The sequence below is a fragment of the Elephas maximus genome, chromosome 16 (assembly GCF_024166365.1).
Source record: "Elephas maximus indicus isolate mEleMax1 chromosome 16, mEleMax1 primary haplotype, whole genome shotgun sequence".
In the NCBI taxonomy this organism is placed as follows: Eukaryota; Metazoa; Chordata; class Mammalia; order Proboscidea; family Elephantidae; genus Elephas; species Elephas maximus.
Genome location: NC_064834.1, coordinates 19,151,133 through 19,172,124, shown reverse-complemented (window position 1 = coordinate 19,172,124; position 20,992 = coordinate 19,151,133). Strand labels below are relative to the sequence as shown.

Below are 20,992 nucleotides of genomic sequence, written 5' to 3'. Positions count from 1 at the left end.
TTTTTTTTTTCTTCCTGATCATAAAAATTATGTATACCTAACACATGCAGACAAGCATAGTTACATAGTCAGAATTCTTCAGCTTTTAAATGGAGCAGTTTTTATACCTTAATTAGTTGAACAAAATTCAGTTTTTGGTGGGTCCCAGAATATAAGTAATCACCATTTTGTTTATTTTAGATGGCATTTAATCGTTCCAGGACATTTCTTTTGAGTGTAATCTTGGCTATATTTGTATGTAAGTGGTTTACTTTTTGAGAATGACTAAAACTAATATCCAATTTTTCTTTGAAAAATCTGTTGGTATTTTTTTTTTCCCAGCAATATTCACAACCTCAACAGGCCTTGTATAGTGTGCAACAGCAGGTTAGTTTATATTTTCCATCTTAAAAAGTTATTTTAAAGCAGCCATTTGTTTCAAAATTCATTTGATATAGTGTTTAATTCCTGTCAGCTACCTTCATGTGTGATTTGAATTCTTTGGGGGTGGGGGAAATGAGGTATGTAAAAAGGAATGTCTCCAAGGCAGAAAGAGATAGGAGGGGGTTCTCAAAAACCCAAGTCCTCGACTACCGGCCAGTCTTTGTCACGTGTGTTTTAAGGACATATGCATAGGATAGTATGGAAAGAATCCCTCTATTACTGTTTGGCCCTGTACTCCTGTCTGGAACCGCTAGCCCTACTTTGCTGAATTAGACCACATGTGAAAATGAAAAGCTGCCTTTTTCCATCTGAAGCCTAGAAGATTGGACTTCAGCCTTTTTTTTTTTTTTTTAAAGCAGTGGACTCTCCTTTTTTTTCCCAAAATGAAATTGTGTGTGGAAATCTTATGTACAGAATATAAAAATAGAGCTGTTGAAAATACGGGAGCGCCCTCCCCTACAGTTCCATCCCTACTCCCAAGGCACATTTGAACAATTCGAAGAACTGTGACTTAGATTAAAAGTAAGTTTCTTCGATGTCCTTTCTCTGGGCTCCACCTCTAATCACGTTCCTTAAGGTTTTACATTTATAATAGGGTGAGGTAGGAAAAACTGAACCCAAGGAGAAGGTATGTCAAGGGAAAGAGAGTTTGCCCTGAAAATAGTACGCTCAAGCCTAAGGTAGATAAGCTCTAGCCTAAGTACCCGTTCTAGGCTTTTCCAGGGCTAGGAGATAGTTTTCAGTCCTTCTCAGTACCTGAGCCATTCAGAAGTTTCAGGAAAGTATAATAGCCAGAAGTAAAGGGATGCAAGAGAAAGGGACCAAAAGCTAGATCCAAAGACACTGAAGAAGCATGAGGTACCTCAGTTCATAAGCTGTTGTCCCAGAACGTAGCCCAATTTCGTTCTTAAGCCATTTGAGGCTTGAGAAACATTACATTTTCCCTGCGGATTACAGTGTTCCACTAATAATTTTTATCAACCTCTGAAAAACTGACGAGATTGATTTCGAAACAGCTATCTTGTTTTCAGAGTATCCTCAGACTTATTTTAGTGCTGTTATAAAATATTAAATATTATGATTTATTAGGTTGAACTGTGTAAAAATGGCAATAATCAACTGTTCACTTAATAGAAAATTGTAATTTAGTGTTATTTAACCTGTAACACGTGGGCCTAGGTAAACTGAGTGTATTAAATCAGAACCTCATGTAGGTTTTTTTCCTAACTTAAGTCATTTCTAGTTCAGTGTTTTAACTTCCCCATTCCCAGAAATTCCTTTTTGCTTTCTGGTAATGTTACACTTTGCTATTGCCAAGGAAACACTATGTCAGATTGTTTGGTCTTTCATGGTTCCTATGCCTCTAGTAAATCTGACCATCAAAAGTGCTTCTCATTTTAGGGACATATGAATTGAATGGCTACTGGTATTTTTTGATGTTACTGAATGATAATACTGAATCATTTTTGTACATGAAAATTAACATGTTGTCAAACTAGAAATCTTCCCCTCTAGGGACCTGTGGGATTGTTTTGGTGGATGTTTTCACTATGAAATAGCAACAAAACAAAAAAAGATCTTTTAATTGGAATCTGCTAAGTGCGACTCTTATATATGGGGTCCACAGATGTTAGAAAAAGGAAACCTTATACATTTAATGACTTCTTTTACTTTTTACATTGTTCTTGATTAGAAATATTTAATAGAAATGTTTTCCTTTTATTAAGCATCTTTGAAACAATTCTAATTTTCTTTCTTTTCTCTGTTTCCAGTTACAGCAACCCCAGCAGACCCTATTAACACAGGTTAGTTTGGCATTACTTTATTTCTTTTGGATACCTGAATAAAGAGTGGACCAAAGTTTTGTCCCTATTCTAGTTTTTCTGTCAGGGTTTAAAGATGAATATTTGTTGAATTCACATAATAGTTTAGCAATATAATGTTAAATAAAGATTTAAAAGTGTGTGGTTTTGTGCGTTTTCTTTTGTGCTTTTTGATTGTCCAGCTGTGATCCAGTTTTAATGAATAAGTCTTGTTTTAGACAATACTTATTTTGAGTTTTATGTTTCCTTTGTAGCTAACACTTGCGAGAATTTTTTTGTACATGTTGCTTCTTTAGCTTTAGTAGGTAGAGTTATTGTATTACCCTATCAGCTTAGTTTTTTTTAGCAACGTTTAATAAAAGATTTTGAACTTCTGATATGTGGTGCTATTTTTCTATAAAATGCCTACATTCTCAAGAAGGAAGACTTCAGATCTGGATTTATTTAAAGTTCACTGGTTGGTAAAGCAATTTGGCCATATCTAAAATAATTTTAAATGCACCTGTTTGAAATATTTAAGCAAGCAACTTCACTTCTGAGAATTGGTCCCAAAAATGCACTCACATATATACAAAATGACCTGTGAGCTGGGATATTCGTTGCAAAAAATTAGAAACAACCTAAAAGTCCTAAATAGGGGACCAGTTAAATATATTATGGTAAGAATTGGTAAACTGTCTCTATGTAAGAACTTCTTATAGTCTGTTGCATGTTTTATTTATATATATTTACACACACACATATGTGTGTAAATATATATTCCTTTTAAAAGTATAAAAACCGTTCTTAGATAATAGGCCATAATAAAGCAGGCCATGGACTGACTTGGCCTATGGCATAGAGAGAAATACTGTACAGCTGTTAAAAAGGGAAGAAGAATCTCTTTACTTACTGATAGGAAGTGATATCCCAGATATGTGAAGTGGAAAGTAGTATAATGCACTATGTGTTATATGCTTCCATTTATATAAGGGGGAGGGAGACATCAGTTCTGTATCTGCCTATCTATACGCTTATATTTGCATAAAACATCTTTAAGAGGATCTGAAATAATAACTAGTGACAGTGATTGCCTCGTGGATAGGGACCTGGGTAGCTGAGGATAAGAGGTAGGAGAAAAGCTTTTATATCTCTTAGTCTTGGATCTGTTGCTTGTTTATTTATAAATAAGTTTTAATTGAGAAATTAGCACCACTTTGTTTTTATTAAAGAACTGAAATTGACCCACATCTATCATATTTTCGATCCCCAATACTGGGATTTGCAAATTGAATAGAAAAGCTGTAAAAGTTTGTCACTTGTTAAAATAGATTTCCCAAAATTTGCCCTGAAGACCATTAGTGTCTTGAATGTTGCAGAGATTTCATGAGAAAATAATTGTGTGGTCAAAGTTGAAGGAATGCTGAGTTTTCTTTATTATATATGACTTTCTTGAGTATAATGCCAGTGTGGATTGCGAATTTTGAAGAGGAAGCTAAAATACGAGCTGTTTTTTAAAACTCATTGGACCGTGGGGCCTTTTTTCCCGGCTTAACCTGTGGAAACACTTATCTAAGTGACCAAATTAAAGAAATAGATCCAATGTAACTTACAGTTTTTGAGACTTGATTCTTACCTTTAAACTGTACATGTCATTTTTTAAATTCAAATACATTTTTAACATTTTGGGTTAGTTTTAGGTAGTCATTTAAAATTTTTAGACAGTTTCAAATCATTTCCATAGTTTGATGTTGATTATGGTTTTGGGTTTTTTGCTCAATGGTTTTTGATTTTTGGGTTTATTTTTCCCCTCAACAATTTTTACATGTATAATTCAGTGACAGTGATTTCATTCTCCTAGTTGTTAAACTGTCCTTGCTATGATTATGTTTTATAGCCAGCTGTTGCATTGCCTACAAGCCTTAGCCTGTCTACTCCTCAGCCTGCAGCACAGATAACTGTATCATACCCAACACCACGGTCAAGTCAGCAACAAACCCAACCTCAGAAACAACGTGTTTTCACAGGAGTGGTTACAAAGCTACATGATACATTTGGATTTGTGGATGAGGATGTATTCTTTCAGCTTAGGTAAACTTCATTAGGTGTTGGCCTTCTTGTATTTAGCATTAAGTATATTGATAAAGCACCTGCTTAATAGTGGCATGGGATTGTGTTTTAGCTATAATTTATCTCTTTTATAATCATTCAGCTTTTATTGTATTTCTACCCATGACCTGTTTTTGTTTGTTTTTTATTTGTCATTGGTTTGCCTTTTTTTTCCTTGTAAGCTTTTTGATGGAGAACGTGATAAGAGATAGCTTTTGGTAACTGAACAAACTAGTTATAGTGAAAAGAGTCCTGGTGGCGTAAATGGTTAAACACTTGGCTGCTAACTGAAAGGGTTGGCGTTTTGAACCTATCCAGCTACTCCACAGGAGAAAAACCTGATGACTTGCTTCTGCCAAGATTACAGCCAAGTAAACCCTATGGGGAAGCTCTACTCTGTCATATGGAGTCACTACGAGTCAAAAATGACTCAGCAGCACCCAACATTTATGGTGAATTCCTTTTTTTTATTGTGCTTTAGTGAAAGTTTACAAAATCAAGTCAGTCTCTCATACAAAAACTTACATACACGTTGCTATGTGCTCTTAGTTGCTTTCCCCCCAAAGTGACAGCACACTCCTCCTCTCTACCCTGTATTCCCCGTGTCCATTCACCCAGCTTCTGTCCCACTCTGCCTTCTCATCTCGCCTCCAGACAAGACCTGCTATGGTGAATTCTTTATAAATGTTTTGTAACAGTTAGGTGACGTTTATCATCTAATAATATTCATGGTTAGACTTACGTTAAGATTAGGGCATAAAGTCATATGTGTCCTTTTAAATTTAATCTTTTATGTGACATATAATCAGTAACATTGTTCTTATAGTGAAAAATTAATAAATGAGAATTAAATGTTTGATGAACTAACATGTTCACAGTAGCACTTCAGTAATTTTGTGGTAGTTGCAGGAAATAAGAATTTTCTTAGACTTTTCAAATATATTTCTAATGAACTTTCTTATATCTGGGAAATTAATTTTTTTTCTCCTTTTATTGCGCCTTAAGTGAAAGTTTACAGCTCAAGTTAGTTTCTCATACAAAAATTTGTACACACACTGTTATGTGACCCTAGTTGCTCTCCCTATAATGTGATAGCAAACTCCTCCTTTTCTGGGAAATTGAATTACTGTGCAAGATTTATCTATAAGTGGCGATGGTTTTTGTCTCCTACTGGACTGAGTATTTTCCATCTTTTCTGTATTTCTCTCATCTTTCCAGAGCCCAAAACAAATCTTACTCCTAGATTATAAAAGTTAGGAAGGGACACAGTATTAGAATATGGGGTGGTAAATTATTTCTTCTACTTCAAACCTGTGTTTATACAAAGAGGGTGAAATATGATCAGTTCTAAAAGAAATATATCTGGGAGGTATATCTGATTTTTTAAAAATGGCTTTCCAGGCTTGCATTTCAGATACAAACTCCCCAAAAAACCAGCTGTAGTCAAGTCGACTCTAACTCATGACAACCCCATGTATGTTAGAGTAGAACTGTGCTCCATAGGGTTTTCAGTGATTGATTTTTCAGAAGTAGATGACCAGGCTCTTCTCTGGGTAAACTTGAACCTTCAGCCTTTCAGTTAGCAGCCGAGTGTGTTAACCATTTGTACCACCCAGGTACTCTTATTTTATAAATAAAATACTAAGCATGTAAATCTTTTGGGGGGAGAAATCTGTTTTAATTGTTATATTTAAGGGAATTTTTTTTTTTTTTTTCCTTTGTAGTGCTGTCAAAGGGAAAACCCCCCAAGTGGGTGACAGAGTTTTGGTTGAAGCTACTTATAATCCTAACATGCCTTTTAAATGGAATGCACAAAGAATTCAGACGCTACCAAATCAGGTACATAAAGTATTGAGTTAAGTATTATAGAATTGTGGTAATTGGGTCTTAGAATTCATGAGTATTTTTCTCTTAAATTTAATTTTATTATTTTTAAGAATCAATCTCAAACCCAGCCTTTACTGAAGACTCCCCCTGCTGTCCTTCAGCCAATTGCACCGCAGACTACATTTGGTGTTCAGCCTCAGCCCCAGCCCCAGTCACTGCTGCAGGCACAGATTTCAGCAGCTTCTATTACACCACTCCTGCAGACTCAGCCGCAGCCTTTATTACAGCAGCCACAGCAGAAAGGTATTCCGGGCAGTAATAGATCTTTGCTGTTTATGTTTCCGACTGACGTATAACTCTAGTTGTTACAAATTATAGTGATAGTATACAAAGAGAAAATTCAAAGATAAGCTCTTGGTGGACTTAAAACAAATATCAAAACAGTTAATCCCCTGCCATCCTACTGGTAGCTTAAATGTAATGGAGAAAAATATTTTTGAGACTTATTGTTTATAAATATACCAAAAATGTTTTATATACGTGCAGAGTCTAATGATAGCACTTCAAATTACTCATTGAACCGTATTGGATCAAATGAATGCATTGTGTCTTAAATTTTCCTTTGTAAGTTGATTGTTTAGAACTCTGGACATTTTCTTATGGAAGCAGTGTTAAAAAATGTAATTGTGGCATTTTCTCAAATACATCATACAGGAAAATGATAGAACATTACACTGTAACAAGTTACTATTAAATGAACACCATGGAATCACTACTCAGGTCAAAAAAAAATACATTGCCAGCCTTTCTTTTAATAGCTTGACCCTGCAGGTGTGTCTTCGTGCTATACAACTTAGCATTGTCTCTTTTTGAACTTTACTTAATGTGTGATTCCATTTATATAATCTTTTGTGTAAGATTTCTTCATTTTAACATTGTTTAAAGTTTTTCGTACTATTCTGTGTGGCTTTTGTTTGTTCATTTTACTTGTGGATAATATTCAATTGTATCGATATTATACGATATATATGTTTGTTTTGGAAAACATTTGGATTCTAGTATTTGGCAGTTTCTGAAAATGCGTGAGTTTCTGCACACACATGCAAACATTTGTATATGTGTGCATATATATACTTGTATGTGTACATAAATATATACATATATACATGCGTGTGTGTGTGTGTGTGCACATACAGAGTTCCACCCTATACCTTCAGATGAAAGTTCTGGGTCAGAGGGTACTATGTGTAGCATAAACTTACTAAATGATGGCAAACTGTTTTCTAGACTACTTGGTTCTTCCATGTATCTGATTGTTGGCCCTATGATTTCTGATTTATTTTTTTTTCCTTTCTCACCTTTTTCTTTCCTAAGAGACTTTTTCAGTTGTGAATTGGGACTTGAATAACCTTTTTCCCCTACTGCTGCCTTCAACAGGAAGTATGGCTCTGTGAGAGGGCTCAGGGAAGCCGTGTTTCTCATGCCGATGTGTCCCATGGCTCAGTGGATGGTTGACGGGAGTACTGAGAATAGGGTGGAAATATATAGAAGAGAGAAAAGAGTTGTGATAGGATGGGGTTGATTTCAGTGGAGTTGGGTGTGTGCTAAGGAACAATTGCTAGAAAGGTAGAGAAATCTCCAGTGGCAACTAGGATTGCTTAAGCAATGCTACCTTTTAAATCTTTAGCTTACGTAGAATAATTTAATGTAAGAAGCGTTAAGTTAGCTGTTCTTTTTTCCCCAAAATTTTTATTATGAAAATTTTCAGATATACAGGAAAGCTGAAGTAACAGCATAATGATCACTTTTGTGCACTTACTACCTAGATTGGACAGCTGTCAGTGTTCTTCCATGTTTCATTTGTCTGTATATGCATATGTGTGCGTATACGAATATATACACTTTTTTGTCGCTTAATCTTTTGAAGTAATTAGGAGACATTATGGTGTTTTCCCCTTAAATTCTTAAGCACGTCCCTCTTAAAAACGATGTTTTCCTGTATTTGCACAACCCGTCATCACATATAAGCAAAACATTTAAATATTCTAGTTTATATTGAAATCAACCAGTTGTCCTTAAAATGTCATTTAAAGATTTCTTTCCCCCAAAACAAGAGCCAGTCAGGTTTTATGCGCCATATTTAGTTGTTTCTTTAGTCTTTATTTATTTATTTTTATCGTAAGATAGTTTCCTTTTTTTTTTTTTTCTCTCAACAGTCTGTAGGTTTTCTTTTTTACTCTTTTGGTGTGAGGTTTTTTGATGAGCATAAGTGTTTGATTTTTAGGAGCTCTCAGTTATCTAGCTTATCTTCTGGTGTTTGTGCATTGCTAGTTATGGTTTGTATTATATTTATGCCGTGTATTAGGGCCTCTAGCATTGTTCCAATTTTTTCATCCGTAATCTGTCGTTTTAGGTTTTATATTTAGGTCTTTGATCCGTTTTGATTTTTTTGTGGATGATGTGAGGTATGGGTCAAGTTTCATTTTTTTACAGATGGACATCCATTTTTGCCAGCACCATTTGTTAAAAAGGCTGTCTTTTCCCCACTTAATGGACTTTGGTCCTTTGTCAAAGATCAGCTGACCATAGGGGGGCGATTTACGTCTGGGTTCTTGATTCTGTTCCATTGGGCAATGTTTCTGTTGTCATACCAGTACTAGGCTGTTTTGACTACCATGGCTGAACAGTAGGTTCTGAGATAACACTGACATTTTTAAGAACTTGGGCTGGTTGACTTGTAGATTCTTGTAAAAAGTTCATTGTTCTGGATTTGTCACGGTACATTGTTCCTCTATTAAATAACCCATAAACTAGAAGTTAAACCTATAGGCTTTTGGCATTATAGATGATATTTTATAAATTATACTGGATTGTATTAGGAGGCACATGTTGTCAGGTTGTTTCACTGTTAGGTTATGCTAAGTTTGATAACTTGGCTGACGTCGTGAACATCGCATCCCTCCATTTTAAGGAGACCTGTATTTCTTTGCAGGTAATCTGTAATGATACTTCAGCACCCTGTGAATATCTTTTTCTACAGCAGTCTTTAATTTGGTATCTGTAGACCAGGGGTCAGCAAACTACAGCTGTTGATTAGGTCCATGGCTAAGAAGAAGAGTAATTTTTACATTTTTGGATGGTTGTAAAAAATATATAAATGTACGTTATGGATCAAGACTGTGTGTGGATTGCAAAACCTAAAATATTTACCGTCTAGCCCTTTACAGAAAATTTTTGTTAACTCCTACCTTAGGTGATTCTTGCCTGAATTAGTTATTTCATTATAGGTTTCAGAATGATGATTTTTTTAATGATTTCATCTTGCCTGCATTTATTAGCTGTTTTATGGAGCCCTGGTGGTGCACCAGTTAAACATTTGGCTGCTAACCAAAAGGTCAGCAGTTCAGTTCCACCAGCCACTACCTAGAAACCATGTGAGGTAGTATTACTCTGTCCTCTAGGGTCGCTATGATTCAGAGTTGACTCGATGGCGATGGGTATGGTTTGGGTTTTATTATATAGCAATGACTGTGAGTATGGCACAGACGGTGCAGTGTTTTAGTCTATTGTACATAGGGTCACTATGAGTCGGAACTGAGGGCACCTAACAGCATATGCAGGGAAGAACTTTTCCTCATGAACTGGGAGATTCTGTTTACCAACTTGCAAAATAAGGAGTTGGTGTTAAAACTCTTCTCTGATGGTGGCAATGGGTGTTTTCCTTTGTTACTTGTGTTTTATTTTTAAGTATTATTGTGGTCTCGTGGGGTTTTATTTATTCAGCTATTTATCCTTAAAAATTTTTATTTTTGGTGCTTTAATTGTCCAAATATGGCCAGTGGGAGCCCCTTTAAGCTGACTGTGTGTCCTTTTCAGATGCTTCCATTAGACTTTGAGTACTTTTTTCTTTCTTACACAAGATGTCCCACTGAGGGTGTTGCTAAGTTGTAAGCTGCCTATATGTTTTCTGAAGTAGCACGGAGAGTGAAAGGGAAATAAGCATCAAAAAAGCATAAGAACCCTGCTGACATACACATTTTTTATCCGTAATGAGAAATCAGACTCATATTGAATGAATTTTTTAGGAAACACAGTATTTGAGAGTTTTTTTCCTATTACATCCTACAGAGCAATAACTCAGATAAACACTATACTGGACATCATACTGGAAATTAATATCTTTATCATAGCCTGGGGCCAGAAAAATATGATCTAATATGATAGAAATATGATCTAGTTCAGTTCTGAATATGATATAAAAATATGATCTTATGTATCATGTAATCAAGTAGAAGGCACAGAGTGGAACTTGTACGTATGTATGTGTAGAAACTTGTGCATGTTGCCCTTGAACACATATATGAGAAATTTTAGAGGTGATCTAGTTCAGCTTTAAACACGATTCCATGTATCATTTCATCAGGTAGAATGAAATTATTTATCCTGTATCCTTGTTTTTTTTTTTTTTTATCCTGTGATTTGTGATAGTTATGTCTACCCTTCATAGACCTGTAAGTTGAATAATTCTAATGGAGTTTTAGCAAATTTTCAAGGAAAAACATCTTTTTAAATCCTTGTGGCTTGACAGAATGTTGAGATAGATAGGATGAGTATTTTAATCTGGAGTTGTGAAGGATGTGATTATTCTAATAACTCTTTTTGAAATATTTACATCTGTCCATAAGTTACTCTAAGTTTGCATTGTACCAAGGAAGGTTCTCTCCTATCTGAGTGAAATAGATAATTGACTGTCATGTTTCAGGATGAAATTGTTATTTTTGAATACTAGGAAGAATTCATCATGACAGTACCTATTTTGCCTTAAATTATCAATTATGCTTTTAAAAACTGCTTCAGTGATTCCCAATTATTTGGCAGTGTTCATCGGGCCAGTGATTTTTATCTATAAAGTTTAACCAGATAATGCTTTTAAACTTTGTTTAAATAAGTCAAAGTTCTTTCTGTATCTTTTTAAGCTGGTTTATTGCAGCCCCCTGTCCGTATAGTTTCACAGCCACAACCAGCACGAAGGTTAGATCCACCGTCCAGATTTTCAGGAAGAAATGACAGAGGGGATCAAGTACCTAACAGAAAAGAGGACCGGAGGTATGTCAGTAGGTATACTGTGGAGTCTTGTTTGTGTTACCATTATACTTACTTTAATAAAGAACTCTTCCATAATGCCAAAAATGTTAGTAATTTTAGAAAAATTTGCTTTAAGTCGTGAAAGGGAGAGAGAAAGACGGAGATCCAGAGAAAGATCGCCTCAGAGAAAACGTTCCCGGGAGAGATCTCCCCGAAGAGAGAGAGAGAGATCACCTCGGAGGGTTCGACGTGTTGTTCCACGTTACACAGTTCAGTTTTCAAAGTTCTCTTTAGATTGGTAAATTCTTTTTCTTCCCTTTGTTTTATTGAATTACTAACTTCATCATTTTTAATACAAATAAATACCTTTGGAATCAGAGGTCATGTTCAAGTTACCAAGAATTTCTGAGCTTCACCTGCTAAATGGAGATAATAATGAACTAGCGGAATTATTGTGAGGATAAGTTGAGTTAGGATCTAAAGCACTTGATGGTAGTGGGCTGTGGTGGTCAACTAAATAATAGCTATAAACTTGTAATGCATACGAAGGGCAACTTGATAAGTAACTTACTTTAAGGGAAAGGTAGAGTAATCTGAGGACCTTGGCAAATGTGTATAAAATAATCAACAGATGGGAAATCCAAGAACAACCTTAAACCAGAAGTATCCCTGGGAGTTTTCTTAAACAAATAATTTAGCTTAACTAGTATAAAAATGAGCATTATGTTCCTTTCAGAACTGTCTATACGGGATCAAAGTGACTACAGCAACTCAAAAGATTAGATAAAAACCTTAGGGGGCACGGAGTTTATATTCATGAGGGAGGAACAACGTAGAAGAGGAGGGTGAGAGTGGATGCACAACTCTAAGAGTGTCATCAATGTCAATGAATTGTATGTGTAGAAATGGTTGAATTGGTGCATGTTTTGCTGTGTATATTCTCAACAACAAAATATAAAAATATTAAAAAAAACGAACAATTAATAGTAAAATAACAAAAATGAATTATCAAAAGCAGTGTTCAAAAGCTGTTTAGCCTAGACACTGTATGCACTTCAGTGGCCTTGAGGGGGAATTCCTGCATTTCAACAAAGTATAATAATTAATATTTAATATTGGTCTATCAAAAGTTAAAATTTCTGTAATCGTCAGTTCTAGATCTTGTGAACACATAGTATATTTTATGTAAACCAAAGAAGAGGGAAGTGATGGTTCAGTGGGGAACTCTTGCTTCGGTGCAGGATACTTGGGTTTGATTCTCAGCCAGCGCACTTCAAGCATAGCCGCCACTGGTTTTTCAGTGGAGGCTCGTGTGTGTGGCTGTAGTGCTGAACAGATTTCAGCAGAGCTTCCAGACTGAGACACTAGGAAGAAAGTCCTGGCAACCTACTTCCAAAAAATCAGCTTGTGATAAAACTGTGTCTGATCCTGTTGTGCATGGGGTCGCTGTGAGTCCAGAGCCAACTCGATGGGAGCTAACAATGCCAAGAAAATCTCGCTTTAAAGCTTGTTGATATTTCTTATGTTAGTTGGTGTTCATATGCTTGTGCTTGAGGTCAAATCTGCTCTTAATTTATACTAATTTTCTTGTTATCTTTGTTTGCTCTGATACTTAAAATATCTAGGCTGCATATTTCAGAGAAATCCTTTGGAAATAAAACTGCTTTCCTAGTCCCAGAGATATTAAATAGAGCAGCTCTGCTTGTAACTCATTTATTCCCAGTCTAGAATACTATTCTGAGGTCAGACCTTCATAGTTCACCACTGCGAAGTAAATGCTCAAGATATCAAATATACGGTTTGTAAATATAAATGATTTGAAAGTTTCCGTATCTCTTTTATGTAGTTTTGGAAATATTTTCTTAGAATGATATGATTATAGGAGACTGTATACCAAGAAGTGATTTATTTGTACTTGTCTCTTCTGCTGTATTGTAGATTTTATTCCCATGGGGTAAAACATGACTTCAAAAGTTCTGGTGATGGTTTACTGGGAAACGGTTTACATATACTTTCTTTTTGTAACACTTCTTTAAAAACAAACAGCAACAACAAAAAACTCAAGTACCTGTTCTTCACATTACCATTTTAACAGCAGAATCTTGTGCGAATAAAGTAGATCAGCAGCCATAACTGACAAGTTTATTCCTGTGTATTTATTTTTAAGTTTAAAATAGAAAGATATCCCTACATATAGATAGTTCACATTTGACACCACTGTATTTTAAAAAGACAATGTAGTTGTCTTTTCATCTTAAAAATTATTGGTGGTTTCCATTTTTCATTATGCTTTAAAAAAGAAACCTCAGATTTTTACCAGATTGATTTAACTTTGAATTCCTCTCCTTTAAAACCTCTGCTTCTCAGGAAAAAGGAAATCATACTTTTAAAATATCAGTATGCCAGATAAAAAAGGCAAGAAACTTATCCCCTCATTATATAACAAGTGGTTATGGATCTTCATTATTCACGTAGAAGGGTATAGAGGTATGGATAATTCAAAAAGCATTTAGGTTTTGCTTTGATACAGATTTTTGTATTTAATTTTGAATGTAGGTATGCTTGATCTAGAAGCTTGCTACAGAATAAAAGTTGTATTTTTTTCTACATTGTTTAGACCTGATTGAGGAGCACTCGAATACTAATTTGGTACTGCTCTTCTCCCTTTTTGAACCCTGGAGCCCTGGTGGCGCAGTGGCTAAGAGCTACATGGAGCTACAGCAGCTAAGCAAGAGGTCTGCAGTTCGAATCCACCAGCCACTCCTTGGAAATCCTATAGGGCAGTTCTACCCTGTCCCATAGGGTTGCTATCAGTTGCAATCAACTTGATGGCATATAAACCATAGTTTTCTCAAATTAATACAGAGTTCCAAATGCTACAGAACTGCCCTTTTTTTTTTTTTCCCCCCCAGATCTTCTGTGGAGCCAGGGCTGAAGTTAATTTCATTTCAAAGGGTCTTCTAATTAATTGTAAGCTACACACAAAAAGTAAAGGAATACAAGTAACAGGCACCAGTTATTTATTAGAAGCTGTTAGTAAACAAATCTGAAAACAAGACTTTCATATGTGTCTGTGCAGATCTATAGCTCATTTATAATTGAAGGTCCATTTTCAACTGGCTTTTATCCATGTCAGGTTATATGTTTAGCTTCAGAATTAAGTGAATGTTTGTATACCCTTTGGTGTTAAGGCTGTTATTTATTCACTACTTGTGTCTTTTTCAGTCCTAGTTGTGACATGATGGAACTAAGGCGCCGTTATCAAAATTTATATATACCTAGTGACTTTTTCGATGCTCAGTTTACATGGGTGGATGCTTTTCCTTTGTCAAGACCATTTCAGCTGGGAAATTACTGCAATTTCTATGTAATGCACAGAGAAGTAGAATCTTTGGAAAAAAATACGGCCATTCTTGATCCACCAGATGCAGACCACTTATACAGTGCAAAGGTTTGTATTCTACTGTGATAATACACCATAAATTTCTTAGTATTTATTCATAATAACTGGGTATGTGGAGAGATTGACTCTTCAGGAAATGGTGTTAGGTATAGGACCTGAATACCTGTGTTTTCTTGTTTGCCTGATTCTGTTTTGATACGTTAGTAATTTAATTTAATTTTTCTTTTTCTTAGCTATTAAACTGTAAAACTAGAGTTAATTTCTTTTTTAACATTTTAAACCTCATAAAAATGTGAAAATGAAGTTAATTTTATTAAGTTTTTGGAATTTTCTATGACTTTGAATACCCCAGACAAAACTTAATGTTAGACGAATGCACTGAATTGTAACTTTTAGGGTAGCATTTAATATATTGCTTTCACAGTCAGTAGTTTTTTTTGCTATTTTAGAACACCATCTGATCAGCACAGCATCCTTGAAAAGCTAAAGCTATATAAAGTATCTAATACAATTTCTGCTATAGCACTTTATCTTCCATTTTTGTAACAGATTTTGGTTATCTAATATGTAAGGATAATTAGTAGTGCTTCTCACTTTTTTACATTACTTTAGACTTTTGACAGGATTGAATTATTTGACTATAATAGGTAATGCTGATGGCTAGTCCTAGTATGGAAGATTTGTATCATAAGTCATGTGCTCTTGCTGAAGACCCACAAGAACTCCGAGATGGATTTCAACATCCTGCTAGACTTGTTAAGGTAAAATGAAACATTTATTTTAACTTTATTTAGTTCTAACTATATAAACAAAATGAAAAATACTATGTTTTTAATCTTATCTGTTAGTTTAATAACTAATTTTACTTTTAAGGCACTCAGAATTCAATGAAGCAGATGTTATTTTATTGCAGGTTATGACTGTATCTTATTTGTATATCATTGGTTAAACTGTCTTTTTGGTGTTTTGTATGTGTAGCATAGTAAAATCTTAGTGGTAACAGGATTTAGTATACCTTTGGATGGTCTTGAAGTTTGAATTATAGCTTGTTTTTTTAAAAGAACTCAATCCGAAGAAATATTTTAGAAGGATGAGTTATGATGTGTAAATCCTATTCCATTGCTGAAATACAGTGTGGAACATGTTGAACTGAACTCTTCCTTGACTGACAGATACCAGAGGTAGTAAAAATGATATTGGAAAGGTTTGTACCTTTCCTTCTCAAGTATTTTTTTGTAATTTGACAGGTTGCATAATATATTTAAATGATTGTTTGTTTTGAATTAGTTTTTAGTGGGCATGAAAGGCAAGGATGAAGCTATGGCCATTGGAGGCCACTGGTCTCCTTCGTTGGATGGACCAGACCCAGAAAAAGACCCTTCTGTGTTGATTAAGACTGCTATTCGTTGTTGTAAGGCTCTGACAGGCATTGATCTAAGTGTGTGCACACAATGGTAAGTACCACTTCGTTTCTTGACTGGAAATGTTTTTCTGATAGTTCATGTAGATGTTCTTGTCGATCAGCCTTCCCTTTCCCCCCTTATTTTAGCAACCCTGGTCCTGCAGGTAATCTCCTCAAAGAAAAATCCCTATTTGTAGCAGAAGTTTATTTGGTGCCAAAAGTGTTTTTGGGAAAAAAGATTAAGAACTAATCAAAATAAATTGAAAATTTAAATGTTTTATTGTGCTGTACTTTGGAAATTGGATTTATATTGAAAATATTTTTCATTTTGTGCATAGCTGGAGAAGATCGTCAAGAGAGAACTTCATTTCGTTATAATTCTTTTGTTGTAAAATGATGTAGTTGCTGATTATTTTTGTTCAGCCATATTTTCTCTTGAGGCTTATTTGTCTGGTGTATTTTAGTATATTTCTTGTGACTTAATTGAGAATATTCTTTTTTTAGCACATGAAATCTGAACAGCTATCCAGCTTCTTCAGGTATTCTCTAAAATATGGGTAGCTCTGTAACCAAACCTGAACATGCCTTGGGGAACATATTCTTCTTTTAACCAATGAAATATTGTACAAATGTACCAAAAGAGGAACTATGGCTTCTATAATTTTTTTTTCTTTAGACCAACCTCAAGTTCTTGCAGCAAAATTTCTTTACTTGATGTGCTACAAGTGAACTAGGGTCTTTAAAATGTATTTTAGAATTTTTTTTCCAACATGCTTCTTCCCTTGCAACAGGTACCGTTTTGCAGAGATTCGCTACCATCGCCCTGAGGAGACCCACAAGGGGCGTACAGTTCCAGCTCATGTGGAGACAGTGGTTTTATTTTTCCCGGATGTTTGGCATTGCCTTCCCACCCGCTCAGAGTGGGAAACCCTCTCCCGAGGATACAAGCAGCAGCTGGTCGAGAAGCTTCAGGGTGAACGCAAGGAGGCTGATGGAGAACAGGCACTGAACGCTAATCCCTTTTTCTATTTCCGCTTCTCACAGGCACAGGAACACAGGCACAAATGCACACCACACACTACATAACAGACACACATGAAGGAACATAACTGGTAACAGCGACTGGTAATCCAGCTTTCAGCAGTAGTATGTTCTTTTCTCTTAAAAATTCTGTCTATTAATACTAACTTAAAAAAGAGTGCTGAGACCTCAAAGGAAAATAAGTTGTGCTTAAATTGCACAGAACTTTGTTTTTATCATAGGTCTAGTTGCTGGAATCTGGGACCAGTTGTTGAGCAAGATTCAGTATTAAGCCATTTTAAACACCTTGCCATTTTCTAAAATTTAAAAAATTTTCTCTTTCACGGTCATCAGTTCTAGTCATGGATATTTGAAATTGGACACCCACAAGTCTGAGAGATTTGAAATTTCAGGCTATGTGGCAACGTCACGGGTACATTTGAAAGGTCTGACTAAATCAGTTTTTGGGTGGCTTGAAAATTGGGACAAGATCACACACTGTGTGGTTAGTGGAGACCGGCAGTGTCTGTGCATCCCTGATATCCTTTGTGTTGTAATTTATCACCCTTTTGTGTTTCACAGATCTGGCTTTGATTGGCTGATGAGTGTCTTTGTGATCAGTTAAAGTGGTAGAATGTATGTACGTGGACTTGCCTAAATAATAACTTTAGGAGAAGACAATCTGAAACATTTGTGACCTTGCACAGATCAGCAACAGACTTTTAAAAATAAATGATTTTTATTTTAATGTTTCAGAATAGTAATTGTATTCTTAATTTTGCATATCAGGATGAAGAAGAGAAGGATGATGGTGAAGCTAAAGAAATTTCCACGCCCACCCACTGGTCTAAACTTGACCCTAAGACAATGAAGGTAACCTGTGTAACTTGAAATCTCTTAAAAGAGTAGAGTAACATTGGTGAGAATGAGGACAGTGTCCCCCCACCACCACTGCCAAATAAAAGCCATTTGAGATGTTCCATTTATTAAGATAAATTTATAAAGTAATGTTTTGTTTATATATCAGTATGACTTTATAAATGAGTTTAAGAGCCTCTTTTGAAAATCTGTGGTTAACTTGCACTAGTTTTTCTTTGCTCCCTAAGGTCTCTGGACCTGTTTTCTTTCTTTAGGCTTGAATCTCTGGGCATATAATGTGAATATAGATGTGTGGTCAGAAGATTGGAGGCTGGTCGTATTGCTTGCTTTTGCAGCTTGTTTTCTCACCAGTGGTAGCTGGCCTTTTGATTGACATGTATTCTCAGCAAAAAACAGTTTTTCTCCTTGGTTATGAAACTTTGGTTTCTTAACCCACGTTGCTTTTTTTTAGTAGAGAATAGAAAATACATATCATAAAAATTTTTGTTTGTCTTTCACCTCTTCAAGTCATCGTCATCAGTATCAGATTTGATAATAGAGTATTGTAGATTCAGAAAATATAGGCACTTAGATTAAGCCTGTGTACCAGGACTACTACTCGTTTTCTTATATTCAAGACTTTACTATTAAGTTACTTATTTTTAAACTTGTATTTCTTTTTATTGTAAATATAATGTGTGCTTATTTTAAAAATTGGAACATACAGAAAAATACAAGAAAAAATTACTGAAGCCTGTCATTCAAACGCAGCCATTTAAAAAATTTGATGTATTCCAATGTTTTTTCTGAATACAAGCTTTGTGACTGGTTGGTTGGTTATAATCATGTATGCACGTAAGTTGTTAACTCATACTTTTCAATTACCATTAGTTACAAATGTTGTATACTGTTCCATCTAGCTGATACACTGTGTTTTCCTTTATTACCCTTTTATTGAAAATTTAAATTCTTTTTGGGGGGAGGGGACATAAGAAGTAATATATAAAATTTTTTGTGTTTAGGATATTTCCTTCGGGTAGATTCCCAGAAATTAGAATTACTGGGTCAAAGAGTATTTTAAAAAACAGTAATAGCTTAAGCATCTTGAAACATACTTCAAATTATTTTTTAAAAATAGTAATAATTCTACCAGTTTGCACTGTTCTAAACATTGTACGTGCTTTCACCAGTTTTAATTCAGCAGAAGAAAATTGCACAGGTACTTCGTTTCCTATGTCAATATTCCATTTTTTTCTCTGTTTTTATGCTTCATGTATTAGGTAAACGATCTCCGAAAAGAATTAGAAAGTCGAACTCTTAGTTCAAAAGGATTAAAATCTCAGTTAATAGCCCGATTGACAAAACAGCTTAAAGTAGAAGAACAAAAAGAAGAACAAAAGGAATTAGAGAAATCTGAAAAAGAAGAGGAAGAAGAGGATGATAGGAAATCTGAAGATGATAAAGAGGTATAGAGTAAATCATTTAAATATACTGTAATGGTATTAATATTAGTTTATAGGAGGTTCTTGGAATGTGAGACTTAAGTCATATATAGATTTTTTATTAAGGTACAATTTATATATCTTAAACACAATCCAGAATGTGAAAAATTTTATAAGACGTTTTGCCGGAATTTTTCAAAAAATGCCCGTGTCATGAAAGACCAAAAAAATAAATAAAAACAACCCTAGATTAAAGAAGATTAATGAGGTATGACAATCAAATGCACTGAGTAAAACTTAACTGGATCTTGGATAGTTTCTTAAAAAGCCATAAAGAGTATCTGTGGGACAGTTGGAGAAATTTCATGATGAATATGGCTGTGACATTAGATGATAGGGAAGCAGTGTTAAACTTCTTAGATACGATTTGTGATTGTGTAGATCACCATTTTCTTAAGAGATGTGTAGACTTATGATTTCTGTTTTATTAATTGGGCTATACTTACTTTGATGGTGAAAATGCCCCAGAGTCAGCCAGGGAGACCTCCTTCAAGTTGGCTTTTGTACCCTTTTGATATGTCCCCATCATTTTTTTGTGGACTTCATTAACTTTCTGGTACAACATGTGTCAGTCTTATCTTTTACTATCCCTGCTCTAGCTCTGGAATCCACCATTTCTTCTGGAAGCCGAGATGAGCTCATTGCTATAGGTTTGGGGCTCCCAGCTCCTCTCAGTGAGCAGAGCTGTGCAATAGATGTATCTTCATACACACGCGCGCGCACACACACACACGTACATATACATACTTAAATCTTTTTTATTATATGATGTGTGTTTGATATGGTTATATTTTGTACATGGAAATTTAACTATGATTTTAAATTTGAAATATCTAGGAAGAAGAAAGAAAGCGTCAAGAGGAAATGGAACGCCAGCGTCGAGAGAGAAGATATATTTTGCCTGACGAACCAGCCATCATTGTACATCCTAATTGGGCCGCCAAAAGTGGCAAGTTTGATTGTAGCATCATGTCTTTGAGTGTACTTTTGGACTACAGATTAGAGGATAATAAAGAACATTCATTTGAGGTAATGCTTTAATTTTATTTGAATTAGGATCCAAATAGTTTACGTATTATGATTGGGCAATACGTCTCTCTGAGTGCCTCTTCCTTGTGTCCTACAGACTCAGTTTTGCTGACTGCCTTCTTGTGGTATGGTTTAAATATTCCTCTGTCCTGTAAATTGATGGTCGTTTCTAATGTCTTAGGTAAAAGTTTGATTTGTTTTTTCCCCTAATAATGTAGTGGTGTTTTCTTTTATCAGGAGACACATGATACACATGTTTAGTTGCCTCCTTGGGGATGTGAAGTAGTAACACTATTGTTTTCTCTAGAATTAAAAATCCGTTTAATGGAACTGAAAATTTTGTGACTGGTTGAGGTGTAAGATAAAATGTTTGTCTTGTTAACATTTGTGTATTTCTTTGTACCATTATTTGAGAGCAGCTTTATAACATGTCATCGTACAAAACACTTGAAGACTTTATCCCTAAATGAGTGAGTGCTTCATTCATCTAAAATTGTAATTGTGTCCCTTATTGCATCTTATCAACATATTT

General features: G+C 35.0%; 1 protein-coding gene and 1 non-coding gene across 8 annotated transcripts in view; both read left to right on the top strand.

Annotated features, from left to right (window-relative positions):
* CCAR1 (cell division cycle and apoptosis regulator 1) overlaps nucleotides 1–20,992 on the top strand; it is a 41,180-nt gene that overhangs the window by 7,859 nt on the left and 12,329 nt on the right. For 3 of the 7 annotated variants that reach the window (XM_049855159.1, XM_049855161.1, XM_049855158.1), the window contains exons 4-17: nucleotides 322–366; nucleotides 2,196–2,228; nucleotides 4,123–4,316; nucleotides 6,059–6,173; nucleotides 6,272–6,464; nucleotides 11,138–11,267; nucleotides 11,383–11,544; nucleotides 14,472–14,697; nucleotides 15,297–15,410; nucleotides 15,937–16,103; nucleotides 16,843–17,053; nucleotides 17,861–17,944; nucleotides 19,210–19,395; nucleotides 20,269–20,460. In XM_049855159.1, the coding sequence (XP_049711116.1) occupies nucleotides 322–366; nucleotides 2,196–2,228; nucleotides 4,123–4,316; nucleotides 6,059–6,173; nucleotides 6,272–6,464; nucleotides 11,138–11,267; nucleotides 11,383–11,544; nucleotides 14,472–14,697; nucleotides 15,297–15,410; nucleotides 15,937–16,103; nucleotides 16,843–17,053; nucleotides 17,861–17,944; nucleotides 19,210–19,395; nucleotides 20,269–20,460 (2,052 nt within the window). The remainder of the gene's footprint in view (nucleotides 1–321; nucleotides 367–2,195; nucleotides 2,229–4,122; nucleotides 4,317–6,058; nucleotides 6,174–6,271; nucleotides 6,465–11,137; nucleotides 11,268–11,382; nucleotides 11,545–14,471; nucleotides 14,698–15,296; nucleotides 15,411–15,936; nucleotides 16,104–16,842; nucleotides 17,054–17,860; nucleotides 17,945–19,209; nucleotides 19,396–20,268; nucleotides 20,461–20,992) is intronic. The other 4 variants (XM_049855163.1, XM_049855162.1, XM_049855160.1 and 1 more) reach the window with 3 other exon arrangements.
* LOC126060078 (small nucleolar RNA SNORD98) lies at nucleotides 15,742–15,806 on the top strand. Its single transcript, XR_007513541.1, has one exon. It is a non-coding gene; the product is annotated as a small nucleolar RNA SNORD98 (small nucleolar RNA).